Consider the following 24134-nt stretch of genomic DNA (forward strand, 5'->3'; position numbering starts at 1 on the left):
CAAGTAATATAAATGAGTGAAGTAAAACTTCATGGGAATTTGTGAATTCCAGCCTTGCTACTGATCTGTAGAATCACCTGGAAACACAAGAGATGTACAGAATCTCAGGCTCCATCCCTCAGGGTCTACATTTTAACAAACTCCCCAGGTGATATGTGTGTCCATTAAAGTTTTAGAAGCACTTGAGAATTTCTGCCCCAAAAGGTAGCAACCACTCTTAAGGTGAATTTTGCCACATAGTTTAGTTTTCCACTTAACAGTAGCCAGAAATCTGACTTTTAATTAAAGTAATGAACTTCAAATATTGGGCATAAATTCACACTTTTTAAAAAGAAACTATTCAGGGGCGCCTAGGTGGCTCAGTCGATTGAGCATCCAACTCTTGATTTCAGCTCAGGTTGTTGATCACAGGGTGGTGGAATCCAGCTAAGCCCTGTCAGGTTCCGCCCTGAGCATAGAGCCTGCATAGGATTCTCCCTGTCTCTCTCCCTCCCTCTGACCCTTTCCCTGCTCTCATGTGTGCTCCTTCTCTCTCAACATTTTTAAACTTAAAAAATTTTAAAAATAATAAACTATCTAGGCCAGACATGTTTTGGGCTCAGTTTAGCTTGTGAATCATCAGTTTGCAATCTGTGGTTTCTAGGTAAGCTATTGCTTGATGTGTGTGTGTGTGTGTGTGTGTGTGTGTGTGTGTGTGTGTGTGTGTGGTGGGTGCTTTAATAAATTGTTGTAGGAGATGGATTTGTTCTTCAGCTTGATCGTGGTGCCCTAGAGTCCTCCTCAAGGAGTCCACTCTACATCTTACCTTGTTTTCATGTCTGTAGTTAACTGAAATAGAAGCTGACCTTTTGGCCATGGCATTAAATGTTTTTGTAGCATGTGTTTTGGATTTTGGATGGTTCAGCTTCCCCTTTCTCTTTCCTATTTACTGCTTTTTTTGGTTTTCCTAGATTATAAACTGTTTGGGAAGATACTTGTAAAGAGCTAACCAACAATAACATAGTTATATCCTTTAGAGTCTAGTGTAATATAAGAGAAGTATGAAACTTATTGGATATCAGGGAGGAACCACCTGCTGATTGAGCGTTGTTGGACTCCTTGCATTAATGACTCCCATTGTGCAGTTAATTTGTAAAATTTATACTTAGACCTGAAGGGTTTTAACAAGTTGAGTCACTTCAAATAAGTAATCATTGGCTATTACAGTACCAGTGAAATAACATAATTTGATTTGTAGTGATTATGCCTTTTCTTCCTCTTGTAGGATATAAATGAATGCCTCTTGTACAGTAAAATATTATATATATTATAAACTTAGAATCTTAGCCAGTTGCTTTTAAAGTACTGTAGATAATACCCTAATGTTTGTATAATTGTGTGCAGCTATATTTTGCTTATTAGGATTCATGTTAATCGAAATAGAAGTTAAAACTCCAGATATAATTTAACAATCTTGTGTTAAAATTTGGTTCTGTGTCCCTTTGACGTAGTAATTTTAAAGTGAATTAAAAATGGCATCAACTCATTCTTTTCAGTTAGATAGCTCTTGTCTGAGTAAGAACATTGTGCTTAAGATTCCTTCAAGGAGAACATAAGAACTGTTTTAGTTTCTGGGCAAATATCCTGGGAAAGTAATTTATTTATTAAAATGGACCTCCATTACAACTCTTAATTGTGTATGTTTTAATTTATAAAGGAGATGGCAATGTCTAGTATGTAGTTGAGTGCTCTAGATTTGGTTTGTTATTTTATTTGGAAACAGTTCCTTATTTTTAGGTCTTATCAGCTACTGCAGGTTTTCTGTACTTAATTTGTGTTCCTGCCTAAAACTAACAAGCTTTCAAGATTTGTTTTATTTTTTTATTTTTATTTTTATAATTTTTTTTTTTATTAACGTTTATTTATTTTTGAGACAGAGAGAGACAGAGCATGAACGGGGGAGGGTCAGAGAGAGAGGGAGACACAGAATCGGAAACAGGCTCCAGGCTCTGAGCCATCAGCCCAGAGCCCGACGCGGGGCTCTAACTCACGGACCGCGAGATCGTGACCTGGCTGAAGTCGGACGCTTAACCGACTGAGCCACCCAGGCGCCCCAAGATTTGTTTTATTTTTAATCCCATTATTTATCTGTCTAGATGAAATTTCACTTTATTTTTTCAAAGATACTCCAAAGAGAAACTGGCATGGAAGGTGGTACAAAAAAGGTCTTATACACCTAAACCTAAAACTTAATGAGACCTGTTAATGTTGGATTTAGTAATTACGTCAGTAGGAAAATGGCAAGTCTATGCAGGTCTGGAGCAAAAGTTTCACATGTCACAGATCTTTAGACATCTTATGGACTATATCGAGAAAGACATTTGTAGTTGCTTCTAATTCTATATTCCTCCCTTTGCTCTCAGTTCCATCTTGTTGCTGTTTCTCTTATCCTTGTTAACTTATTTTTTAATCCCTACAACCACTTTCTTCTGTTTATATTGCTGACTGTATTGTGTCCAGGCTTTCTTAAGTAATCAGTGGCAACTAAGAGTAATAAAACAGTTTGGGAGCAGGCTTAATGTTGCCACAAGCCAGGCTTTTTCTTTTTAACATTTATCCAGTTGTTCTCTGTTTTCTTTTTTTTTAATATTCCTTTGGAATATTAATCATTGATAATCTCCCACCTGTTAAGGAGGAGAATTTTACTGGCAATTTTAATGTCATTTACTAGATATGGGAATGAAAATGCCATTAATCACAGAATTTGCTAATACTTTGACTTTCACTTATACATAGTGCAGTGGAAGCCTTAGTATTTTGTGGTAAAAGAGTAATGTAGTTTTTAGGATTTTTGAAAAGGGATATAACCATTTTGTGGTGTAGTTTGTTATGAAGATAAGTGTATTTTGCTCTAGGTGATTTGCTGCAAATTCAATCGATGCTTCCATAAGCCAGATATGAAGCCTGCATTAAAACTGGAATGTTCAACTGATAATGTTAGAAGTTTCATTTCACTTTTTCTTATGTACCATAAATTGTGTTGGCAACATGATGTTAGATGTTACATGAACTTGGGATAAAATGGCACTTGCCAGTTTGATTAGAGATGGCTAGATTTAAGTAGTTTAAGTAGACCTAGGAACTTTATTGATGTGTGGAAGACCTTTATCCAACTGGTGTGGAAGCAACTTCAGTCGGCCAGGTACCTAGGTTGAGCTTAGAATGTGTTGTGGAAATTGAATCTGGGTAAATTTCTTGAGTTAACAGCTTTAAAACTGTATGCTTATCCGAACTGAGGTAAATGAGTTTGAGGCTTACAGTTAGCTGAGATCTTGGTCAAGTTAAATTGGCCATAACATTTAACACTGCCATAACATTGTTGATTACATGTTACCAGTATTAGAGCATTTATGAGCACAGTGAGGCTTAGATGACACAGTTGCATCATATTCGACATAAAGAAAAGCACTGTAGGCTTTTTTTCTTCAGTTCTTTAACTGCCAGTATCAAGTGTTGGCAAAGATGTTGGCAAAGGAACACCCTCATACATTGCTGGTGGGAGTGTAAGATGGTATTGTGGAAAATGGTTTGGCAGCTTCTTACAAAGTAAAGCCATGCACTTATCATATAATCAGGCCATCCTGTTCCTCTTCTAGGTTATTTATCCATGAGAAATGAAAATTTTTACACCTGTAGCCTTGTACTTGAATATTTATAATAGCCTTAGTCATAATAGCCCCAAATTGGAAGCAATCTAAATATCCATTAAAAGGAGACTGGATAAGGTGTGTGTGTACAGATACACACCATGGAGTACTAATTAATAAAAAGGGCTTAATTATTTATGAATCTCAAAAGCATTTTGCTGAGTGAGAGAAGTCAGACACAACAATCTACACTTTCTATGATTCCATTTATATGAAATTTTCAAAACGGCAAAAAAATTTCAAATAGTGAAAGTAGATGAATATTGTGGTAATGAAGGTGAAGGTGGTGAACAGGAGCGTGAGAGAACTTTTTGGAGTGATAAAGTTCTTCATTATGATTGTGGTGGTTCCAAGACCTGTTTGTTTCATTTGCATATGTTAGAAGTCATCAAAATGTACATTTAAATTGGTGAATTCATTTTGTAAATTATACCTTAAAATTCTTTAGCTTGTTCTGTTTCTTAAGTATTAGATGGTATGGAGGTTTACAAAGCTAAATTTTAAGAAGTTTTACTGTATCTTAATCCCAGGCTAGATCTATATAGCCTATGATTTGAGATTATCAAATGAACAAATTTGAGTTTGTTACTATTATTTTGATACATCTTAGTTGTGCTCTGATTTTGTGAAGAAGCAAAAGGAAGACTATGATCTTGAGAACAGTTGTGGTAATCAAAAAATAAGTCACACAAAAGATGTTGTGGACAAGTTACTCTTGTAACTTGTACATTTGAAATCTTTGGTTGTGAATAAACTTTAGGATGCTTTAAATGGCACTTTTTATCAGAATGGTGGTAGCTTTGATCAGAAAGTGATAAATGAGGGAGGCTTGATGTCCGTCAGAGACCAAAACATCATTACTTTGAACACTTTTTAGAATATTGCTACTAAAGAGTTCTGTTATTAAAAAAAAAAATAATAAAGCTATCTGTTTGTCCTGGTTGGTATAGGAAGTTGCAGTAGTTTTGTTGGACCCCTCTATGAATCTTAGGAAACCCATTTCTATCAAGGTGCTTATTAACTGTTTAGTAGATAGCCATTTTATTTCACACTGGTAAATTCATTTTTAAATTACAGACTATTTCAAATAAATGGAAAAGAGCTGAAAATGACCATGTTTAATATAGACAAATGTTAAGATTCTGAAAAATGTTACAGATAAAATACCTCTTAATACAGCCGTCCTAAAGTTAAATCATTCCAATGTGTGATTCTATACTTAAGCTGCACATTCATGTATATGTAACAGATTTGTTTACACCACAAAATTTACATAAATGGAATCTTCTTCACTGGATATGTCTTTCTGCAGCTTTTTTTTCCCCCGTTAAAATAATGAAAGTGGCAGAATCTAAAATGTTTAAGGAGAAAAAATAAAATAAGCGACTGATTAATGTCCGCTCAGGGTCTTCTCTCTCAAAAACCCTAAAAGTTCTTACTAGAGAAACAACATAACGCCAGGAAAGAGGAGAATTAAATACATACCTGAGAAAACCACCAGTATTAATTTTTTTTTAAAAAGATTGTTCTCATGTAAATCTTTAGGCTTCAATCAACTTTTCAGTTCATTTTTAAATTAACACATCATTGTAGACTTGATTGCTTAAGTTACATTCGGATACATTTATAAATCATTTTAATGCCTAATTGCCATCTTTGTTTAATTTTGTTTTGGATTGGGATTAACAAATTTAGGGTGTGGCTTTTCACATGGATAATCTATCTAGGAGCTATGATGATTGTGAGAAAGTGTTTTCAGGGAAATGGAAACCTCAGGGAAATATTTTCTAGAGAGGCTATTTTGAATTAGAAATCTTTATAAAATGAACCATACTGGCATAAAGGATAAGCTTGATAGGATTTTACCCCTGTTTGGATGGTTGTGGTTGAAGATAATGGTACACTGGTATGGTGGTTTACTATTGAGTACCTGTTCTGTACCAATCACATTACATGGGCTTTTACCCCCAACACTTTTTGCTGTTAATGTTATAATATTCTTAGGTTCTGTTGAGCTTAATATTAATGGCCATGACCATTTAGGATTTTTTTTTTTTTTTTTTTTTTTAGTTTTCTCCTTCATTCTATCATTTTGTCAATTCTCACTGGGGTGTGTTTGTATATACATAGTGCTCCCCACTTCTAATTATTTATGGTTTTGGAAAAGCCTGCTTAATATTAATAGTTCTATTGTGATGAATAAGGTGGCCTTTGAATTTGGGATTTTTAAGAGTCTGAGTAAACTAAAGTGAACTAAAAGTTCATAAGATGCCCTTATGTTTACATTGAATGAAAAACTTTTAAGTTATCTTTTGATAATTGGTGCTCAGAAGAAATCGTATTGTAGAATAGCTAAATTCCAGGTGGTGTGTATGTGCTGTTTCTGAATAAGTTGCCCCTATTAATGCTTAAATGAATTCCTCCAGAACATCAGTCTTCTGGATATTACTTGAAGAGAATATTTTCAGTAGATTGGTTGTACCAAGTAATTGTTGAAAACCCATGCGTTTTTTGTTTTGTTTTTTTTTTTAACTTCATGGTTTTTATCTGGTCATTTTTCTTCTCTAGAACAAATTCTGTACAACATAAAACAAGAGTATAAACGCATGCAGAAGAGAAGACATTTAGAAACTAGTTTTCAACAGACAGATCCATGTTGTACTTCAGAGGCACAACCACATGCATTTCTCCTCAGTGGACCAGCTTCACCAGGTAATAATAAACTTAAAGTGAAAGGAAATGTTATTTAGTATGGTGACTCAAGCTTGTCTTTTCTCGCCTTTGATTTAAAAAAGAAATTTATACAAGTAGTGTGTGTTCTCTTAAAACATGGTACAAAGTAAGTACTTGCTCCCTGGATTCCCACTACCCAGAGACAACCACCTTGATATAATATCCCCTAAGTGGACTTTCCCATAAGTGATGTGATTTGTAGCCTTTGTTAAGAAAAAATAAATAACATACCATGTATCTCTCTGTTAAGTATAGATGTACCTTGGCCACAGTTTAATACTTTGCCATTTTATGGATTTCCCATAATTTAACCATTAATGAAGATAATTAGACTGACTTTGGTATTATAGTACTTAAAAAATTTCCATGTACATATACCCTATCAGGGTAGATTCCCAAAGGTGGAAAGTGGCTCTTAATGTTTAGTAAAGTTCTCAGCAGAATAGTTTTTCTTGTGATGGTAGTTGCCTTCCTTCTCTTCCCTACCAGCAGGGATAAGAAAACCTGGCAGAATAAAAGAAAACATTCAGGGGCTCAGTAGGTAGTGCATTCAACCCCTGACCTCAGGGTTGTAAGTTCAAGCCCCATGGGCTTGGGGGATAGTTTCCTTTAAAAAAAAAAAAAAAAAATCAAAGTCTATAAAATAGTCAAATAAAAATAGATTAGGAAACAAAATTGTTCAAAACTAAATTCCACAGTGCTCCTGCCAGTTGCGTGTGGAGTGCCAGTGTGTGAGTGAAATGTTGTAAGGGGAGGTTAAGGGTAGAGACTAGACTTAAATCAGCAGGAACCAAGATCATCATCATTTAGTCAATTTACCTAGAAGATCAATTAAGTGGCAGCCTCAACTAAAAACTAGGAATTTGAAAGTAAAGATAGCCCTTCATGGTTACGGATTAAAGCTGGCATACTTTAATCTTGTGATAGACACAGCTCTAACAATCACAGCTCTAACGAGGATAATTAGTTAACTGGTCCCAACCATGCAGTTTACAGAAAAGCAAGTGAAACGAGGAATTGGGAGTACTAGAGACAGATATACAGAGCAGGACAAACAACTGATAGGAAATCTGTGTATTTGAGGGTGTATAAAATACTTGCAGCACTTTAATGCCTAGATGGGTAGTAGTCAAAGCCTGTGTTTTAAATAGAAGTATTTTCCAGGAATCAGTGAAGTTCCGATAAGAATTAAAAATCTTTTCATATACCAAATAATTTAAGATTTGAGTGCTATTTTCAATACTTGCAGCAGTCTCTTCACGATGGCTCTAAATCATGTGCTTTTTGTTCATGTTATACATAGGGACTTCATCTGCAACGTCCTCGCCATTAAAAAAAGAACAGCCCTTATTCACTCTACGGCAGGTTGGGATGATCTGTGAACGTTTGTTGAAAGAACGTGAAGAGAAAGTTCGAGAAGAGTATGAAGAAATATTGAACACAAAACTTGCAGGTATGCAATGAGCTTACTTTAGATCTCCCAGAAACTCAACTGTAAGAAATGTATTATTTCCCATGTATCCTTCACGTCAATTAACTTACCCTGTGTATCCACTGGTTACAGTATTTTCTAAGAACCAGAGAATTTCAGTTCAGGAAAGGAAGTGAACCTTCCTGTAGCTCATGGCCTTCCTTAGTGACCTCAAGAAATAGTATTAAGTTAGCCATGTAGATCAGCAGTAGTATCAATGGGAACTAGATTTTTTTGGTTTTCCTGTGCTGAAAACTTGATTTCGGCTGTTTACCTGACTTTGGTTTTGGATTTTTAGACTACATCTTTCATGATAACTTTTCCACTATTGTGTATGGTAACTTAATCAGGATTTCCCTGATTTTTTTAAGCCACAGATTTTACTAGGTGTTGATAGTATAAGCTTTTTTATTTTGAAGTTGTTAAATCAAGGTGCTAATATAGGCAAGAAAATTTGCTTAGTTATGTGACATCTTTTTCTGTGACATCCGATTAGGTTACAGGTGGATGCTTTGGGATATATTTTGTTAAGCTTCTGTTTTCCTGTTTCCCCTCATTGCAGTAAACTGCCATTCAAAGATCACTTACTAAACTTTCAGAGCAGAGCAAGATCTTTTTATTTCAAGCCGTTTATTTTTAATAGGTTAAGAAATAAGCTTCCCAGCCTATACATAAAAGTCACTTAATTTGGACTGAAATGTAGGTTTCCTGACCAAACTCTGTATTCTTTCCATTTGATAACATTATTATTATTACTGAAGTCATGTGTCTGATTCAAAGGGCCAACTTAGAATTGTTTCACTATACATACTGGATTTTTCAGTTTATCTGGCTCAAATAGTACATCTTGCAAGTCGTGTAATTTATATATATCTTTATTTATAGAACAATATGATGCATTTGTGAAGTTTACGCATGATCAAATAATGCGACGATATGGAGAACAGCCTGCTAGTTGTAAGTATTTCATCTTTGAACTAAAAACAAGATAATTTCTTAAGACATTTATTACAATTATCTACATTCTCAAGAAGAGAATTTAACAAAATCATGGAGCAAAAAAGGCTGGAGGAAATAGGCAAAACTTTATTAAGGCTTACTTGTTGGTTATTTAAATACCTAGGACGATGTTGGGGATGAAGATCTGGAATGTCTTTGAATTTTGACCTGGACTTTGCACTAATTTTCCTTTTCCTCCCCTTTTAGATGTTTCATGAATCACGTTTTCTGCATTTGTGGGCTGCCTTGTTCCTTGTTGAGTTGTTGCAAGAGGTCCTAATTATGACATGCAGCAATGCCAATACCCCCCTGTGAATACAGGTTATTTCAAGCTTTCGTCAGTGGCAACCACTCTTAGGCAGCAACTGGTTTCGGATATTTCCCTGATGTCAGTACCATCTGGATGTGGACCTTTGCTACCTGTATTAATGCCAGTGGCCTCCTTTGCTGTATCATTACAATTTGGCTTCTTATATTAATATGTTTGAAAAGGATTAAAGCTGGTATTCTAAGAACATGCCCTTCACTGGTTGTGTAAATAAAACTGTAGAATGACACTTCAGATGAAGTTAGTGTGATTTTAATTGTGCACTACAACCAAACTGTAACCAGTTATTAATAATCTAGAATGTAATCCCAGGACATTATTATTGAAGGAGGGAGGGCATTTCTGTATTCCAGGACTTCTTGGGGTTTCAGAATGGATTTTTCTTTTCTTAAGTTTTCTTTCTTCTTCTTCTTTTTTTTTTTTTAATTTGGTAGTTTTTATTTATTCTATCAATCGTTTTAACAAATGTTTATTGCTGCATTTTTTTCCCCAGTGTGTCGTCGTTTTACTGCCCTTGTAGTACTGGAATTTAGTTGGAAGAATAAAACATTTACTTCTAACCTGCTTTAATGTACAGATGGGTAGTACTTGAATAAAGCCAGTGTTTTAAATGTAAGCATTTTTCAGGAATCAATGAAATTAATTTTCCAATAAGATTTAAAAATCTTTTCATACACCAAATAATCTCAGATTTGAGTGCTGTTTTCAAAAACTGAGTTCTGATTCCAAGTTGCTTATAACTGACTGCATGCTAGAATGTTATATAATCAGTTTTAACAGCTGTAGAATTTTTACCTCCAAGATAAGAGTAGAATCCAAGTTTTTTTTTTTAAAGGATGATAGATGAAAACATGATTCATCACATTTAACTCCCTTTCCAAACATAGCTTTGCTGTAATGAAGTGAGCAAAAAATGCTCAGTGATTTCTTTTGTTGAATTCTTTTAGCATATTTCCACTAATTAAACCAATCATAAATGTACTGGGGCATATATATTTATAATTGACCTAATTAGTCAAAGAGAAGTTTTTTGGTTTTTTTTTTCCCTTTTTAATTTTGGTGATTATAACTCGTCAATTTTTTGTTTAAACAAGGCCAGGGCTTAAGGGCTTTCACAAGATCCTCAGATAATTCATATGCCCGTTAAATGGTTGAGAAGCATTGGTATAGCACAGGGTGGCCATAAATTATCCACCTAATTTATGGCCACCTAGTTTTAATAGCTACCTAGTTTTAATGACCTAATGAGATTGTCAAACTCAGCACTACTGACAGTTTGGGCCAGATCACTCTGTTGTGGGAGTCATACATGTCACAGGATGTTTAGGCCATCTCTGGCCTCTGCCACTAGATGCCAGTAGCACACCCCCAACCCCCAACCTGAAAGAACCAAAAATGTACTTCCAGATATATTGCCACATGTTGGGGACTAGGGAAAGAAACAGTCCCCAGCTGAGAACCACTGGTAGGTATGTGGGCGTTTCTAGGAGAATGTAGACAGTAAGTTGGAATACAGAGGGGGAGTGGGAGTAGAGTGGATTTTATCCCTTTTTAACCCCAGTAAGGGCAAAAGGATAAACACTCTTAACAAAGTAAGCATGTGTGAGTTTTCACACAGAATTAAATTTATAAAAGCTGGTTTAACTTGGAAGGCAAGATCTACTAAAAGGAAAATCAGTACTGGCAGTCTGAATGGAGCCACAAGTAGTAACAGTTTTAATTCTACATTCAAGTTGGATCAAGAATAAAATTTCTTCCACAGCCAAATTTCTGCTTATTACCTTACCAAAAAGTTCTAGCTTATGGGCTACTTGCTGATTTTAAGTAATGTGTGAGGTAATGCCAGAAAATAAAAAATGTAAGCAACTTCTTGGATTTACTTATAATTAGATGGATCCAGTAGTTGATTACTCTAGTCCAAATACCAACCATACTTGATCTTAGTAAGAAAGATCGTAATAGCTACCTAGGGATTCTGAATTCCCAGAGATCCCTGAAATTGCTTTTTAACAGATAGTTACAGAATTATATGTGCTAACAGTCATTCTTTTATTAAAAGGCAGTACTGGTATGTGCTGTACTTAGGTTGCTATATACAGTAATTGGTGTTAACAAGCAAATCTTCTAAAGCACCTAATAGCTTGTCCCTTGCCTGTTGCTAGACAAGGCTTTCCAATGCTCTGCTCCTGTGCTTGCCTTAGGTAAGGAGCATTAGATCCAAATACCTGTCTCACCGAAAGATGAGTCTTCTCTATTACTGCATCCATTTTCTACTAGATCATTCCCAAAAGCACACAAAATATGCTATTAAAAAAAATGAGGGTGCCTGGGTGGCTCACTTAAGCCTCAACTCTTGGTTTCAGCTCAGATCATGATCTCATGGTTTGTGAGTTCAAACCCCACATCGGGCTCTGAGCTGACAGCTCAGAGCCTGTTTGGAATTCTTTCTCTCTCTCTTTCTGCCCTTCCCCTGCTCATGCTGGCACCAGCTCTCTCTCAAAAATAAACATTAAAAGAAAAATCGTGATCCTGTGATCCTTCTTCCAGCTATTACCCTTTTTTCTGCTACCACCTTTACAGCAAAAGTCAAGAGTTTTCTAGTTTTACTCCCTTTTCACCAACTTCTATTAGGAAAATTTCATAGAAAGTGACCAACTTAATGTGAAAAATAACCTTGTCATAGTTCTTTCATATGTGTGTTTTTAACTTTCAAAGAACACATACATGATTTATCTCCTAAGAATAAGATGGTTCTTCTATACAGAACTTTAATCCCATTGTTCTACTTAAAATACTTCCCTAATTTAACACGCGGGCCATAGTTAGATTTTCCCATTAGTTCCCCAAAGATCGTTTGCAGCTTTTTTTTCTCCCTAAAGCAGGATTAAATCAAGATTGTGACTTTCTGGAACAACTAGACCTGTTGTCTTCTTGACTTTCTTCATAGTGTCATTTAATTTAACCTTTTGTATCACTTTGAACTGTAAACTGGACGCTAGGTCTAAAGTAATTAAAGTTTATTTAGGGAGGGGGAGGGGGAGAGGGGGCAGAGAGAGAGGGAACGGAATCCCAAGCAGACTCCACACTGGCTGCATGGATCCCGACACAGAGCTTGAACCCATGAACTGTGAGATCATGACCTGAGTGAAACCATGAACTGGAAGCTTAACCAATTGAGCTACTCTGGCGTCCCTGAAGTTTTTATTTAATACAAGATGCTGCTGTAGTGTTCATGTTACATCACACAATGTATGGCTGGCTTTCCCAGGACTAGTGATAAGTTTGGACATTTTGTTAGGTCATTTGATACAGGATGCCTGTCAGACTTTTCTCCACTACTCTATTTAAACTACCAGTGATTTCCACAGTGCTAAATCTAATCAACATTTGACCTTGAAAAGTGTTTCAGTTGGTTCTACATAACTTTTTTCTTGTTCCCTGCTGGCTCAGTCTTCATCTTTCTAAATGTTAAAACATACATATGCCCCAGGATTTAACCTTGGGCTCCTTGCCACCTCTGTTCATACTCAGATTGGTGACCACATCTAATCCTAAAGACATAAGATTGTATTAACCTCTTGCATTCCTAGGTAGCCCAGACAGTTAAGCATCTCTTAGTTTTGGCTCAGGTCATGATCTCACAGTTCGTGAGTCTGAGCCCCACATCACAAGTGCAGAGCTTGCTTGGGATTCTCTCTCCCTCTCTCTCTGCCCTTCCTCTGCTCACACTCTCTCCCTCTCCCTCAAAATAAACTTTAAAGAAACTTATTTGCCTTGATAGAAGTAGGAAATTATGTTAAAAAATATTATATTCTTAGTCTATGGAGGCATTTCCACTTGGATGTTTAATAGAGGTCTCAAAACTTATGTCTAAAACCAAACTCCTTATTTTTGCCTCTCAAACTTTTCCTCCAAATCATCATTCCCAGTCAGTTAATGGCATCTCTATTCTAGTTTCTCAGCCAAAAAACAGTCCATCTAGTAGTCTTGGTTCCGTCTCCAGTCTCACCATCTCTTCCTTAGTCAGTGATTGCCCAATTGTGGTCTTGTGGTTTTTGTTTTGCTTCATCTGTGTCTCCTTACCACCTCTCCCAGTCTCCTATAGCAGTCACAGTGATCATTTAAAGATCTAAATCTTTTACTTAGATGGCTTCCTACCCTAAGTAAAAGTCAAAGACTTTTACAGTGGTCTACAGGGCCCTAAATTACATGCATTCTACCCCACCTTCCTTAATTCTGGTCTCTTGCCTGCTCACCCTGCCTATCTCACATTGGCTGCCTCCTGATCCTCCCATGTAGTTTGTATACTCCTGCTGTTCTCTGCCAACAGTGCACGTCTATAAAACTTCAGGGGTGAATCTTTTACCAACTTGTTCAAAAACTCCTCTCAGACCTGCCGTGACTACTATTTAAAATTGCAGCTTGATATCCTGGTTTTGTTGTTTTCTTTTTTTTCTGTAACACATAACTATATAATTATCTGTTCTTCTGTTAGAGGGCAGTGAGGGCAAAGATCTTTGTTCAGTGAAGTATCACAGTGCCTGGAACAGTGCCTAGAGTATGGTATGTACTCAGTAAACAGTTTTTTAATGAATTTCAAACTACTACAGGGTTTGCAGAGTAGTATTTCATTGAACAAAGATGTAATGAATCAGAATATCCCATTTTGGTATTTTGGTTTTACTATATTAAGAAATGGACGCAGAACTGAGGTGACACTTAATGCTTCAGAAATCCCACTAATGAGCTTCATGAGCTTTAATTTCATAGCTTTTTTGGATATTCACTATAAAAACAACAGTTTCCGTCTTGCTACTCTGACCTATTCTTTAAAGTAGGTAATAAGAAAAGTGGTTCAGTGCATGATACGCATTCAGGTAGCATGAATTCAACTAAATGCCCAACAAAAGAAAAACGAAAGCAGGGCTACGACTTCTCAGGGTGCCTCAGAGGTAAGCCTGTCTGTATGAGGCCAGTTCCTCTGTACCTTACAGTATAATAAGCAATTTGCTCTGAGTGTCCTTGAAATTCATAATTTCTAAACAATTTTCTCTGGTGCTCACTGGCACCATTTGAAAGCTGGAGGAAATCACACTGTAGATATTGATGGTGTCTTCATCTTAACAAGACATGGGATATTGGAAAACTTTTCCCATTGTCAACTGCTTCGCTTAAATAGGCAATAGGTGGAAAATCCTCAAAATTATCCATACATTCCCCTTCCTTAGATTTTACCAACTGTTACCAAAAATGAAACACATGGTGAAGGCACATTTGACTGGAGGGGAATGAAAAAAAAATACTGAGCTAGTTGCTGTGAAGGTAAGTCACGGAGACTTCACAGAATAGGAATTTATTCTTTGCTCTAATCATATGCATTTGACAGAGGCTCTGCCTTTATGGATTCCAAAGTGTCAAATGCCTCTATGTGTCCAGTTCTTCCTTATGGTGGTGCTGTTTGTGTCTGCATATCACAAATTCCTTAATTTCCACGTTGATAGCTCTTTGTGCACATAGGTACATGTGTTTACCACTCCATGAGGAATCCTGGCATCTTTAAGATGATGAGAAGACATTTACCTCAGAGTAATGCTACTCTGATAATTGTCTTTCTAATAGCTCTACAGGGCTAAATGTTTTCTGTTCTGGCATGCATTTGATTTTATTTTATTTCTGGTACCTTGGGATTTCCCTTTGTTTTAGAGCCTGGCAACATTTTGACAATTTGTTTTTGAGATCTAGTGCATCTAACATTTTTGTTTTTGGAGCAGAAAGAGGGGGAAGGGAGCAGTTACCCAATAATGTCATTTCAGCCCATCATGTTGAGAGGACAAAGATACTCTATACTATATGACATGTCTTTACACACTCCAGGATTGAGGTTTAAGCTATCCATTAAATTTCTTTATATTAGGGACACCTGGGTGGCTCAGTCAGTTAAGTGTCCGACTCTTGATTTTAGCTCAGGTCATGATCTCCTGCTTCAGGAGATGGAGCCCCACATCAGCCTTGCTGACAGCACGCAGCCTGCTTAGGATTCTCCCTCTCTGTGCCCCTCTCCCCGCTTGTGTGCACGTGTGTGCTCTCCCTCAAATAACATTAAAAAAAAGTCTTTATGTTAAAATTTAATTACTTCTACATTCAAGTTGACTTCAGCACACACAAAAAAGGCCTATAATTACATAGTTCGTACTAAGGTTTGTGAAACAAGCAAATTTCTACTGAATTTGATTTTTTTCCCCCTTGTGGTCATATCTTCATGGTAATTTTGGTAAGTGAATACTCTTAAAGATATGTCCCAGAACTCTCATGGGAGTAGAACATTAAATAATGAACTCGGGGTAGCTTTGTTTCACTGTCTTGAGTTCTTGTTATGGAAGAGATCCAGATGTCATTCTATTTGGACTTTACTTTCCTCAGTTGGATATCCTAAGATTGAGATGTGATTTGTAAAGATCTTACAGGCTCTACAACTCCATGATGGGTCATTCTAAAGTAGAATATTTACTGTATTTAAGCATAAAGCCAAAGAGCTTGGGATTTAAAATTTTTTTCAGACTAAAGGAAATGGGGCAGCAGAGGCAGTTTTAGAACCTCTAGTCACTAGGAGAAATAAACCTGTAGAATATTCATTTTACTTACTACACAATTTACTAAAGGGAGGAATGCCAGTTCAAGAAACTGAGGGAGCAGTAATGAGTACTATTAAACAAACTGCAAAGAATTTATACTCCTGGATAAAGGAATTTATTACATTTATAAACTATGTGTGCTCAAGAACATTTATAATTTAGAAATGACTGAAAACTGCAGTGATAATGTGCGAGAGGTTTTAGTTAAAATGTAAGCATATCATTTGTTGGATTCTAAAGTACTCCAAAGGTATTCTGATATGTTCCTGTTTGGGGTGAGCAGTCTATTTGTGGTGAAGCATCACACAAGGATTATACATTTCTCGCCAACAGTCTCATGGTGGTTTATAAATATGACTGGTGTCCTTTTTGCTTTCTAGCAGCCTCCCCATGTTAGCCTTGCCACATGGTCAGTCTTCTGTTTGGTAGGTTTTATAAATCCTAAAAGTTCTAGTTCGGAAACAGCTCTAATAAATCGAGCACTGGAGGCTGCGGCTAAGGAAATTTGCCATATTTTTTGACAAAAAGGTTAAAATCTCAATGTTAAAACATCAGTTGTTAAACTGAAGTAAAGTTCAAATATCTATTCCTAAATTAAACCGTAACCCTTACTGGAAAACATCAAATGTAATTAGAATCCACTGTCGACAAGACATGAATGGTAAAGTGCTTAAAGCATACCTAATTCTAATTTTTCTTAGTCTGAAAATTGCTTCCCCTTCAACTTCTAATAGTACATCATCGATCACCTTAGAAAAACATAATTACAATGACAGTTATGGGACATTTTTGCTAAATTCGGGAGTATGACCTTGATACAAGTTTGGGATTTGGTCTCATTTTAAACTTGGAATAAGTGTTTAGAAACAAGTTATTCTGGGATGGTATGGTTAATATTAACAAGAAATAATGTTATCTGGGGCACATCTTTATAAATCTCTAAAATAAGTCTGGAGAAACTATAGGCTTATACGCCATGTAAACCTGGACATTGTAGAACTGGTTTTTTAAAAAAGGATACTGGATAATTTCATTCCTTTCTTCTGAGGTTATAGAATTTGCATCCATTTTTTCAGCAGCTGTCACAACTGTTGCAAAAGCCTTTTGGGAGACAAGACAGAAGAAAATAAAAATCTCTATCACTGCCAAGTATCTTTTATTACATTTGATGACTGTATGAAGCCAGGTCAAGTACTGCTGCTGATAGCTGGCGCATTTTTAAAATATTGCACCAAATTTCAGATTCTTAGAACTAATCTTCTTAGAAGGTGCCAATCATGCATATTTTCAAATGGTGACATCTGTTAAATAGGGCCTCTGACAGAGTTAACTTTGTAATGTTCTTCTGAGGATGGAAAGAAGTTATTTATCTTAGTAACAACAGTCGTCGGTTGCCTTGCCAAGCATTCCTTGTACTTCCTGATTGCTACATCTGTTGTATAGCTATTCCAATATTTTTTTTGTTTTATGTGATAAGAGAAACACTAGTTAATAATACACTTCTGTGGAATAACGGAACCAACCTAAACTGTTTAGCTCCTGCTTACTGTTAACTGTAGGGGTAGGTCACATACTTATTTTGACCTGGCACACTCACAAAATTCACTCGGTTGAGGTGTGGAATCAGAGTGCACGGGACTTGGAGTGGGACCGTTGAATGACCTGCTTATCTGGAGGAGATTTTGCAATATGAGGGGATTTACGCTTTCCAAACAAAAGAACAGGGCATTAAAAAAATGAAAGATGAGTTCCAAAGTACCAAAAGTATTAAAACCCCAGGAGAATGGTCACGGATGGCGAGGCAAATATACAGCTTGCTCTTTTCCCCCTGACCTACCTCTGACCAGTCCACAAGGTTGATTAGCCTGCTACACTCGAGGTGCAGTTTATATGCTATGCAGATGTCCGGGGCGACATTTGGAATGCAGCCTTCTTCACTTTTCAGTGCTTCATTCTAAAAACAACAGTAAACTAAGATGTCTGCCTTTTAGAAATGATTAGGAACACAAGCAGCCATTAATGAACCCTCAAACTAAATTCAGTAAGCCAGTACATGGAGTCTTTGGTTTCCTTTATTTAGTGAGCTGCATTTACTAACAGTTACTTAGCTCTTGTTTTGGATTAGGTCTTCATCATCATCCCCTTACCTCCTAGTCACTGGAAGAATAATCAGGATCAGAAAACAAGTGTATTTTTCATTTTAATCCAATTATTAATTTTTCAATTTTAATCATACATTATTATTTTCAGAGACCCTAATGCATTTCTATTTTCCATAAAAAGTTTATGGACTTTCTTGGGATTTTCAATAAAATGCCACTTCTAACACTTGTAATTATAGCAATAATTATTCTCTATTAATACCAACATACCACTACCAGAGTTGTAAGTTACTTCTCAAAAAGCTGTCAAACGCTGCAGATCCTAACTAACTCCTACAAAAACCATCTTTTTTAACTTGTTTGAAATCTATAGTTCTTACTGAGACAATCTCTCACACATACATACACATGGAGGTTGTAATATATCCTCCCCAAAGACTCTTAAAATCATACCAGATCTCTACTGTGACCTACCACTGAAGAGAAATTTTGTGTTTTATATAGTAAAAATATTTTGTGCTTTAAATATGAAATATTCAAGCTCCCCACTACCACCATCATTGAAAACCACTGATTTCTATCTTCCTACTCAGTATTCTCTTGTAATGCTTAGCATGCTAGCTTGAGTGCCATTTTGGAATAGAAAACCAGTAAAGTGGAACATTCTTCATAGATTTTTATGGAATCATTTCTTAAATATCTTTTGGGCCAAGATTTCTAGGTGTTTAGCTGAGTTCAAAACAAATGAACGTATTAGCAAATTGCCAACAGATTATTTCATGTATACATAAACTTACTGAAATGTTTAAAATGATGGCTTCATCTGAAGTTTTTAAAACTCTGAACTGTACTGAACTCTGTTTAAAAAAGTTTTTTTTTTGTTTGTTTGTTTTTTTAGTTTCTTTTGTGAGAGAGCATGTGTTCAAGCAGGGGAGCAGCAGGGAGAGAGAGAATCCCAAGCAGGCTCTGTGCTGTCAGTGCAGAGCCCGACGCAGGGCTTGATCCCACAAACTGTGACATCATGATCTTAGCAGATGTCAAGAGTCAGATGCTCAACCAACTGTGCCACCCAGGTGCCCCAAGAAAAGCTTCTTGGAGCTAGCAAATATGTCTGGGTTTTAGGAGTTTCATCCCTGCCAGATTATTGGCCATCCTCTATACTCAGCTCTTGAGATACTCTCTCGGAGTAGATCTTTCTTTGATTGAAAATCCCAAACTATTTATTTCTTATATCAGAAACAAACCATCTGGATCTTTTAAATACTGTTTGATCCATGATCTGATGTTATGTCTGCAGGAAACATTTATTTTCACAAGAGTAGTAGCATTATACTCTGGTGTCTTCATGCCTGTGATCTGGCATTTTACCACATGAAGGGGAAGATAATTACACACCATCGAAAGTTGGCAGCATTATTCACTGGCTTAGAAAATGCCCTCTAAAGTCTAAAGAATTTTTTTACACCTAAAAGCGGTATAATCCTGCGCTACCAACTCCCCATTTATTAGGACTGCAAATTTACAATATTTTTGTGGTAAATTGAAGCCTGGGGTCTGAATCAAACTTTCAGAGTAACAAATAGGCTTTTTACCTTGAGATAATAATAAGGATTGTTGAGTGCAGTGTGGAGGGCGATTCTGGGAGCAGCGTTCAGGTGCGCACGCAGGGTGTGGGCGGCACTGAAGTACATCACCTCGTGCAGAGGCTGTGTCTCTGGAGGCAGAAGGTATTCTCTGAAACAGCCAAAGGGAGGTAGGTATCTGCTTTTAGATAAGCACAGGTTTATTTTCAGTGTAACATTTTGTCAGTCCTCTGGAAGACTGAGCAACTTACTTAAAAAGCAAAATCAAGGACCAAAAACAAATGAAACAAAAGCCAAATATAATAGTACAGGTTCACTCAGAATTGTACCTTTTTCATACAATATTTTTTAAAACTTTCAGACTCATTAGAGTTTAAGAAACTGTATTTCAGTTCTGATTTAAACCTTTAGGACCAAATGTACCTAAGTTACATTTCTGCTCAAAAGCTTTATGATACCTTACATTAAAGAATACTTTCTTGAAGTAATTGTTGAGAAAACCAAGATAGCTACACTCCTTACCACAGCAGACCTGTAACTCCTGACAGGGTTTACAACACAGGCCTCAGACAGACCTGGATTTAAGAAGTTAGGAAATTCTTTTGGGAACATGGAAAAATTTTTTGCAGTTTTCATAGAAATGATACGTGGGAGGTTTTTATATGTTAGAACTAACTTCTACTTTCGAAGACAGAAAAGGCTAAATTTTAGCTTCAGAATATCAGAAAACAAGCCAACTGTTCATCACTAAAATTTCAATTAGAAAAACCACTGAAACTTGTGTTTTTTCTCTTATTTATGAGCTAGATGACAAACCAATTTTAATGAAATTTGAACTTAGGAAATAAAGCATTAAAAAGTTCACTTTCAATGTCTAATGAGCCTATCAGCTTGCCTGTGCCCTGACAGTGACATCACTCTTGAGTGGCCTGGAGGGTAGCAAATTGGAAGGGAGAAACCTTGGCAAACACAACGCAAGGGTAAGAGTAGTAAGTCACTAACTTGTTTAAAGTATTTCATTCACATGCCTTCATAAAGATTCAGGGGACTTAGTCCTGTCCTGGGCTTTAAATATTTTAGCCACATGACAGATTTGTGTCAGTTCACCAAGTGCAGGTAGAAAAAGCAGCTGCCTCAGCCTCACCACCAGAGAAATTACCCTCTTCTTCCCCTTGTCCTGGCTGTCTCCCCTCTTGGGACAAAATCCCTCTACACCCGCTCCACCTGTGTGGTCAGTAGCTTTAAGGAAAAGAGGACATGGAGGTATTAACCATGCACATCACCTCTCCTCATCTTAAGAAAGCTCCTGGACCCCTGCTCATTCCACTTGTAGATGCTGCTCCTTCCCCAGAGTTCGTCAGAAGAAAACCCACTGGCAAAGTCTAGGATTTTGAATTGGCGCTAAGGATCAGCATTCTGTACCTTAAGTACTGCTAACCTCTTACTCAAGGTTAAATTAGCTGTAGCCTCTGGCACAGGTTTTGTAACATCAACTGCCTCCCCAGCTGGCTGGCTACCCAGTTTGTAATCAGCTCTTCCTGCACCAACCTCAGGCTGTCTCTCCCCAATCATTATAATGACTGTCATTAAAAGACCCTGTTGGAAGTCCCTGCTATGAAGTAAGGACTGGAAATCAAACAAGGCAACCAGACAGAGTCAGTTTCAGAAAAAAACTATTATCTCACATTTTTCATTTTTACTCCTCTCCCTTTTTAACATCTTTATATTTATTTAATGTTTAGAAATTCAGGTAATTCCCAAGGCAAAAGGCCTATGTGGATACCCTCAAAGAACCTCCATCAGAGGCAAAATAAAATATATACCTGTATTTTGTTTACACTGGGCTGCTACATTAGTTGAACAACAACAGTGACAAAACATCATCACACATTAGGATTTCTGTCCAACTGCAAATGTGGAGATTAGCATAGAGGCATACTTCTGCAGCTTATTTGCTGGGAGAAGCAGAGGTCACAAACAAAAGAGGTGGTTTTGTGGGAACTGATAGGACCACTTAGTGTCAACAAGGGCTACAAAGTTGAAGTTTGTATTCTGGTGAAAACAGTAACTTAGAAAGTAGTACTTATAATTCTCAGTAGTTTCATCAAGAGCTGCTCAAGGTAAACTGAGAACCCTGTCTCTCAAAGTCTATTGCTTATATTTATCTTTAACAAACATCTTTTCTCCAGGACTCCAAACTCTGTTCAAACATCTGTGATGTGGTTTCCTTGGAGACTATATGGAGAAATGGAGAGGGACTTTTGATGGATGTCAGTAGACTAGGACTGTGTGACTATCCAGAAGTCCTAGCTTCACTCTGGGCTTTAGGTGCCACATGACTCCTCAGGTCCCTTTTAGTTCTAACATGCTACAATCCTAATCTCTTCCTGCCTGGGATAGTCAATTTTGATAAAGACAGTAAATCCTAGTATGGATAATTTTGTGATTTCACAACACAGCACAATTCAATCATGCTCAACTTTATTTCAGTAACCGCTCAGGAAGGTAAAAAGTCAGACATAATTAGGTCAAAGATCACAAAAGAGGAATAGCTGTTTGATTTCAAAGCCTACAATTTGGGATTTGTAGGAACTCAGAAAGGAACCTGGCACTTAGCCTACAATTATGTTAAAATACACTACATTTTTTAGCAATAACAATGGCCACAGGTTGGTAAAGGAAAGGAGCCAGAAACCTGGGGCAAAAACTACAGAACAGGAAAGCCCAGTAGCGCAAGGTTAACAGGAGGGCAAGGTTAACTAAAGTTCTAAAAGGTTAATTCCGGCCAGCAGGTCAATTCGATGTTGCATTGCATCACTTTTACATGACACATTTCTTACTTTAACCTACCTTTTGTCACACTTGGTTGATCATTTGGACCTCTTGCATGACATTAGTAATTTCTCCCTAATGATTAGCAACAATGGCTCCCACACTGTCCTGGAAAATGGAACTTTTCACTTTGAAGAAGGACAGGTCATTTATCAGAAAACTACTCTGCCTTCAGTAACTGAGCTGTTCTTTTTGACACTTGATTATATTCAGTGCCTAGCCTGCTGTTTGAACTGCCATTAAAATACAGAATAAGCAATGATAAATAACAGCTTTTTCCTATTTTTTAACTATTAAATCATTTTAGTTTTCACACTTCTCTCTCTCATTTTTTTTTCCCTTATAGCATGTCCCAATTGCCTGGCTTAGGTGGGAAATCCTACACAGCTACATAAAATTGGCTTTTGGAAAATCTATGAATCAGAATGATCTGGGTCTCCCAAAAAGAAATAATCTTAAAATATAGGCTAATGGACTTCTAAATTACATTTCTCAACATGAATCTAGTGCTGATAATAAGTTGCACTGGTATTCTTTAGAATTAGAAGCGCCTTACTCTAGATAAAAGAGGGCATTATGGCTATCTGGCTGTGTCTTCTGGGCTTAGCCTAGACCCATCATACTCCCAGCACAGGCAGAGCAAGGATACAGTGCAATGCAAACATTCTGTTGTTAGGGTAAAAAACACTCAGCTTTCTATTTTCACACCCCACTCCTCCAACCCCAGCCTAATGAACTAGATAGATCAAATTTAAATCTGTGTTCTTGAACTGGCAGTAAAGGAATGAACTAGTCCTTTGACGAGACATCTTAATAAGGATGGAAAATGAATCAAAATTACAATTCTAAGCTAGATGAAGGGGCCTGAAAAGCATAAAGCCTAATCTAGGAGAAAGTGCCCTGGATTGGCTATGGACAGCTATCACCCCAGTGTTATTGGGAAAATAGCCTGACTTTTAGCTCTTAAGAGCAACAGACTCACCTCACCAGACTGTCAATGAAGTTGACAACTTTTTCTCTGAGTGCTTCAAACCTGGTCTGCTTCTTACTGGTTCTTCTTAATTCCTTCATTTCCAATAAGGACTATGGATGAAAGAACATATTTTTTCTGGTGATTCTGCAACAGAAAACTCAGAGGGGAGCTCTAGGTACACAGACAGAATGTACACAGAAAGAGCAAGATCAATGCGGGTTGCGTTTATTTTTTATTTTTAGGGTCTGCAAAGAATCTCTCCTCCTAAGTGTTTTGCTTCAAATATATATCAAGTTTATTTCAGGGAAAAAGAAAAAGAGCAGTTCACTTCATTGCTATTATACAGTTGAGTGCTCACAATCCACAACCCATTGGTTCATTTAAGAAAAGGATTTATATGGGGTGAGCCTGGGTGGCTCAGTCGGTTAAGCAGCCGATTTTGGCTCCGGTCATGATCCCATGGTTTATGGGTTCGAGCTCCACATCAGGCTCTGCGCTGACAGCTCAGAGCCTGGAGCCTGCTTCAGATTCTGTGTCTCCCTCTCTCTCTGCACCCTTCCCTAGCTTGTGCATGTGCGCTCACTCTCTCCCTCCCCCGCCTAAATAAATAAATAAATAAACTTAAAAAAAATTTTCTTAAAAAAGAAAAGGACTTACAAGTAGAAGGAAAAAAATCCTTACACTTTGGCCATGAGAATAAATTCAATGTGTTCTGCCTTGCTTTGATTGAAAGTTTACATTTATCATAACTTGGTATCATGATACAAAGAATGTTCTTTACTTTGACAACAAGAT

General features: G+C 36.9%; 2 protein-coding genes across 5 annotated transcripts in view; one reads left to right on the forward strand and one right to left on the reverse strand.

Moving 5' to 3' along the window:
- AKIRIN2 (akirin 2) overlaps positions 1-9451 on the forward strand; it is an 18425-nt gene extending 8974 nt beyond the window's left edge. The window contains exons 2-5 of the mRNA XM_027057280.2: positions 6255-6398; positions 7723-7872; positions 8776-8847; positions 9097-9451. Of these exons, the coding sequence (XP_026913081.1) occupies positions 6255-6398; positions 7723-7872; positions 8776-8847; positions 9097-9107 (377 nt within the window). The 3' untranslated portion in view covers positions 9108-9451. The remainder of the gene's footprint in view (positions 1-6254; positions 6399-7722; positions 7873-8775; positions 8848-9096) is intronic.
- ORC3 (origin recognition complex subunit 3) overlaps positions 8748-24134 on the reverse strand; it is a 68402-nt gene continuing 53015 nt past the window's right edge. For 3 of the 4 annotated variants that reach the window (XM_027057274.2, XM_027057273.2, XM_027057278.2), the window contains 5 exons: positions 23349-23449; positions 19544-19685; positions 17687-17803; positions 16871-16950; positions 8748-16331 (listed from right to left, as the gene is read on the reverse strand). In XM_027057274.2, coding sequence (XP_026913075.1) covers positions 16226-16331; positions 16871-16950; positions 17687-17803; positions 19544-19685; positions 23349-23449 — 546 coding nt within the window. In that variant the 3' untranslated portion in view covers positions 8748-16225. Of the gene's footprint in view, positions 16339-16870; positions 16951-17686; positions 17804-19543; positions 19686-23348; positions 23450-24134 lie in introns of all 4 variants that reach the window. The other variant, XM_027057275.2, reaches the window with a different exon arrangement.

Source organism: Acinonyx jubatus, chromosome B2 (assembly GCF_027475565.1).
Source record: "Acinonyx jubatus isolate Ajub_Pintada_27869175 chromosome B2, VMU_Ajub_asm_v1.0, whole genome shotgun sequence".
Classification (NCBI taxonomy): Eukaryota; Metazoa; Chordata; class Mammalia; order Carnivora; family Felidae; genus Acinonyx; species Acinonyx jubatus.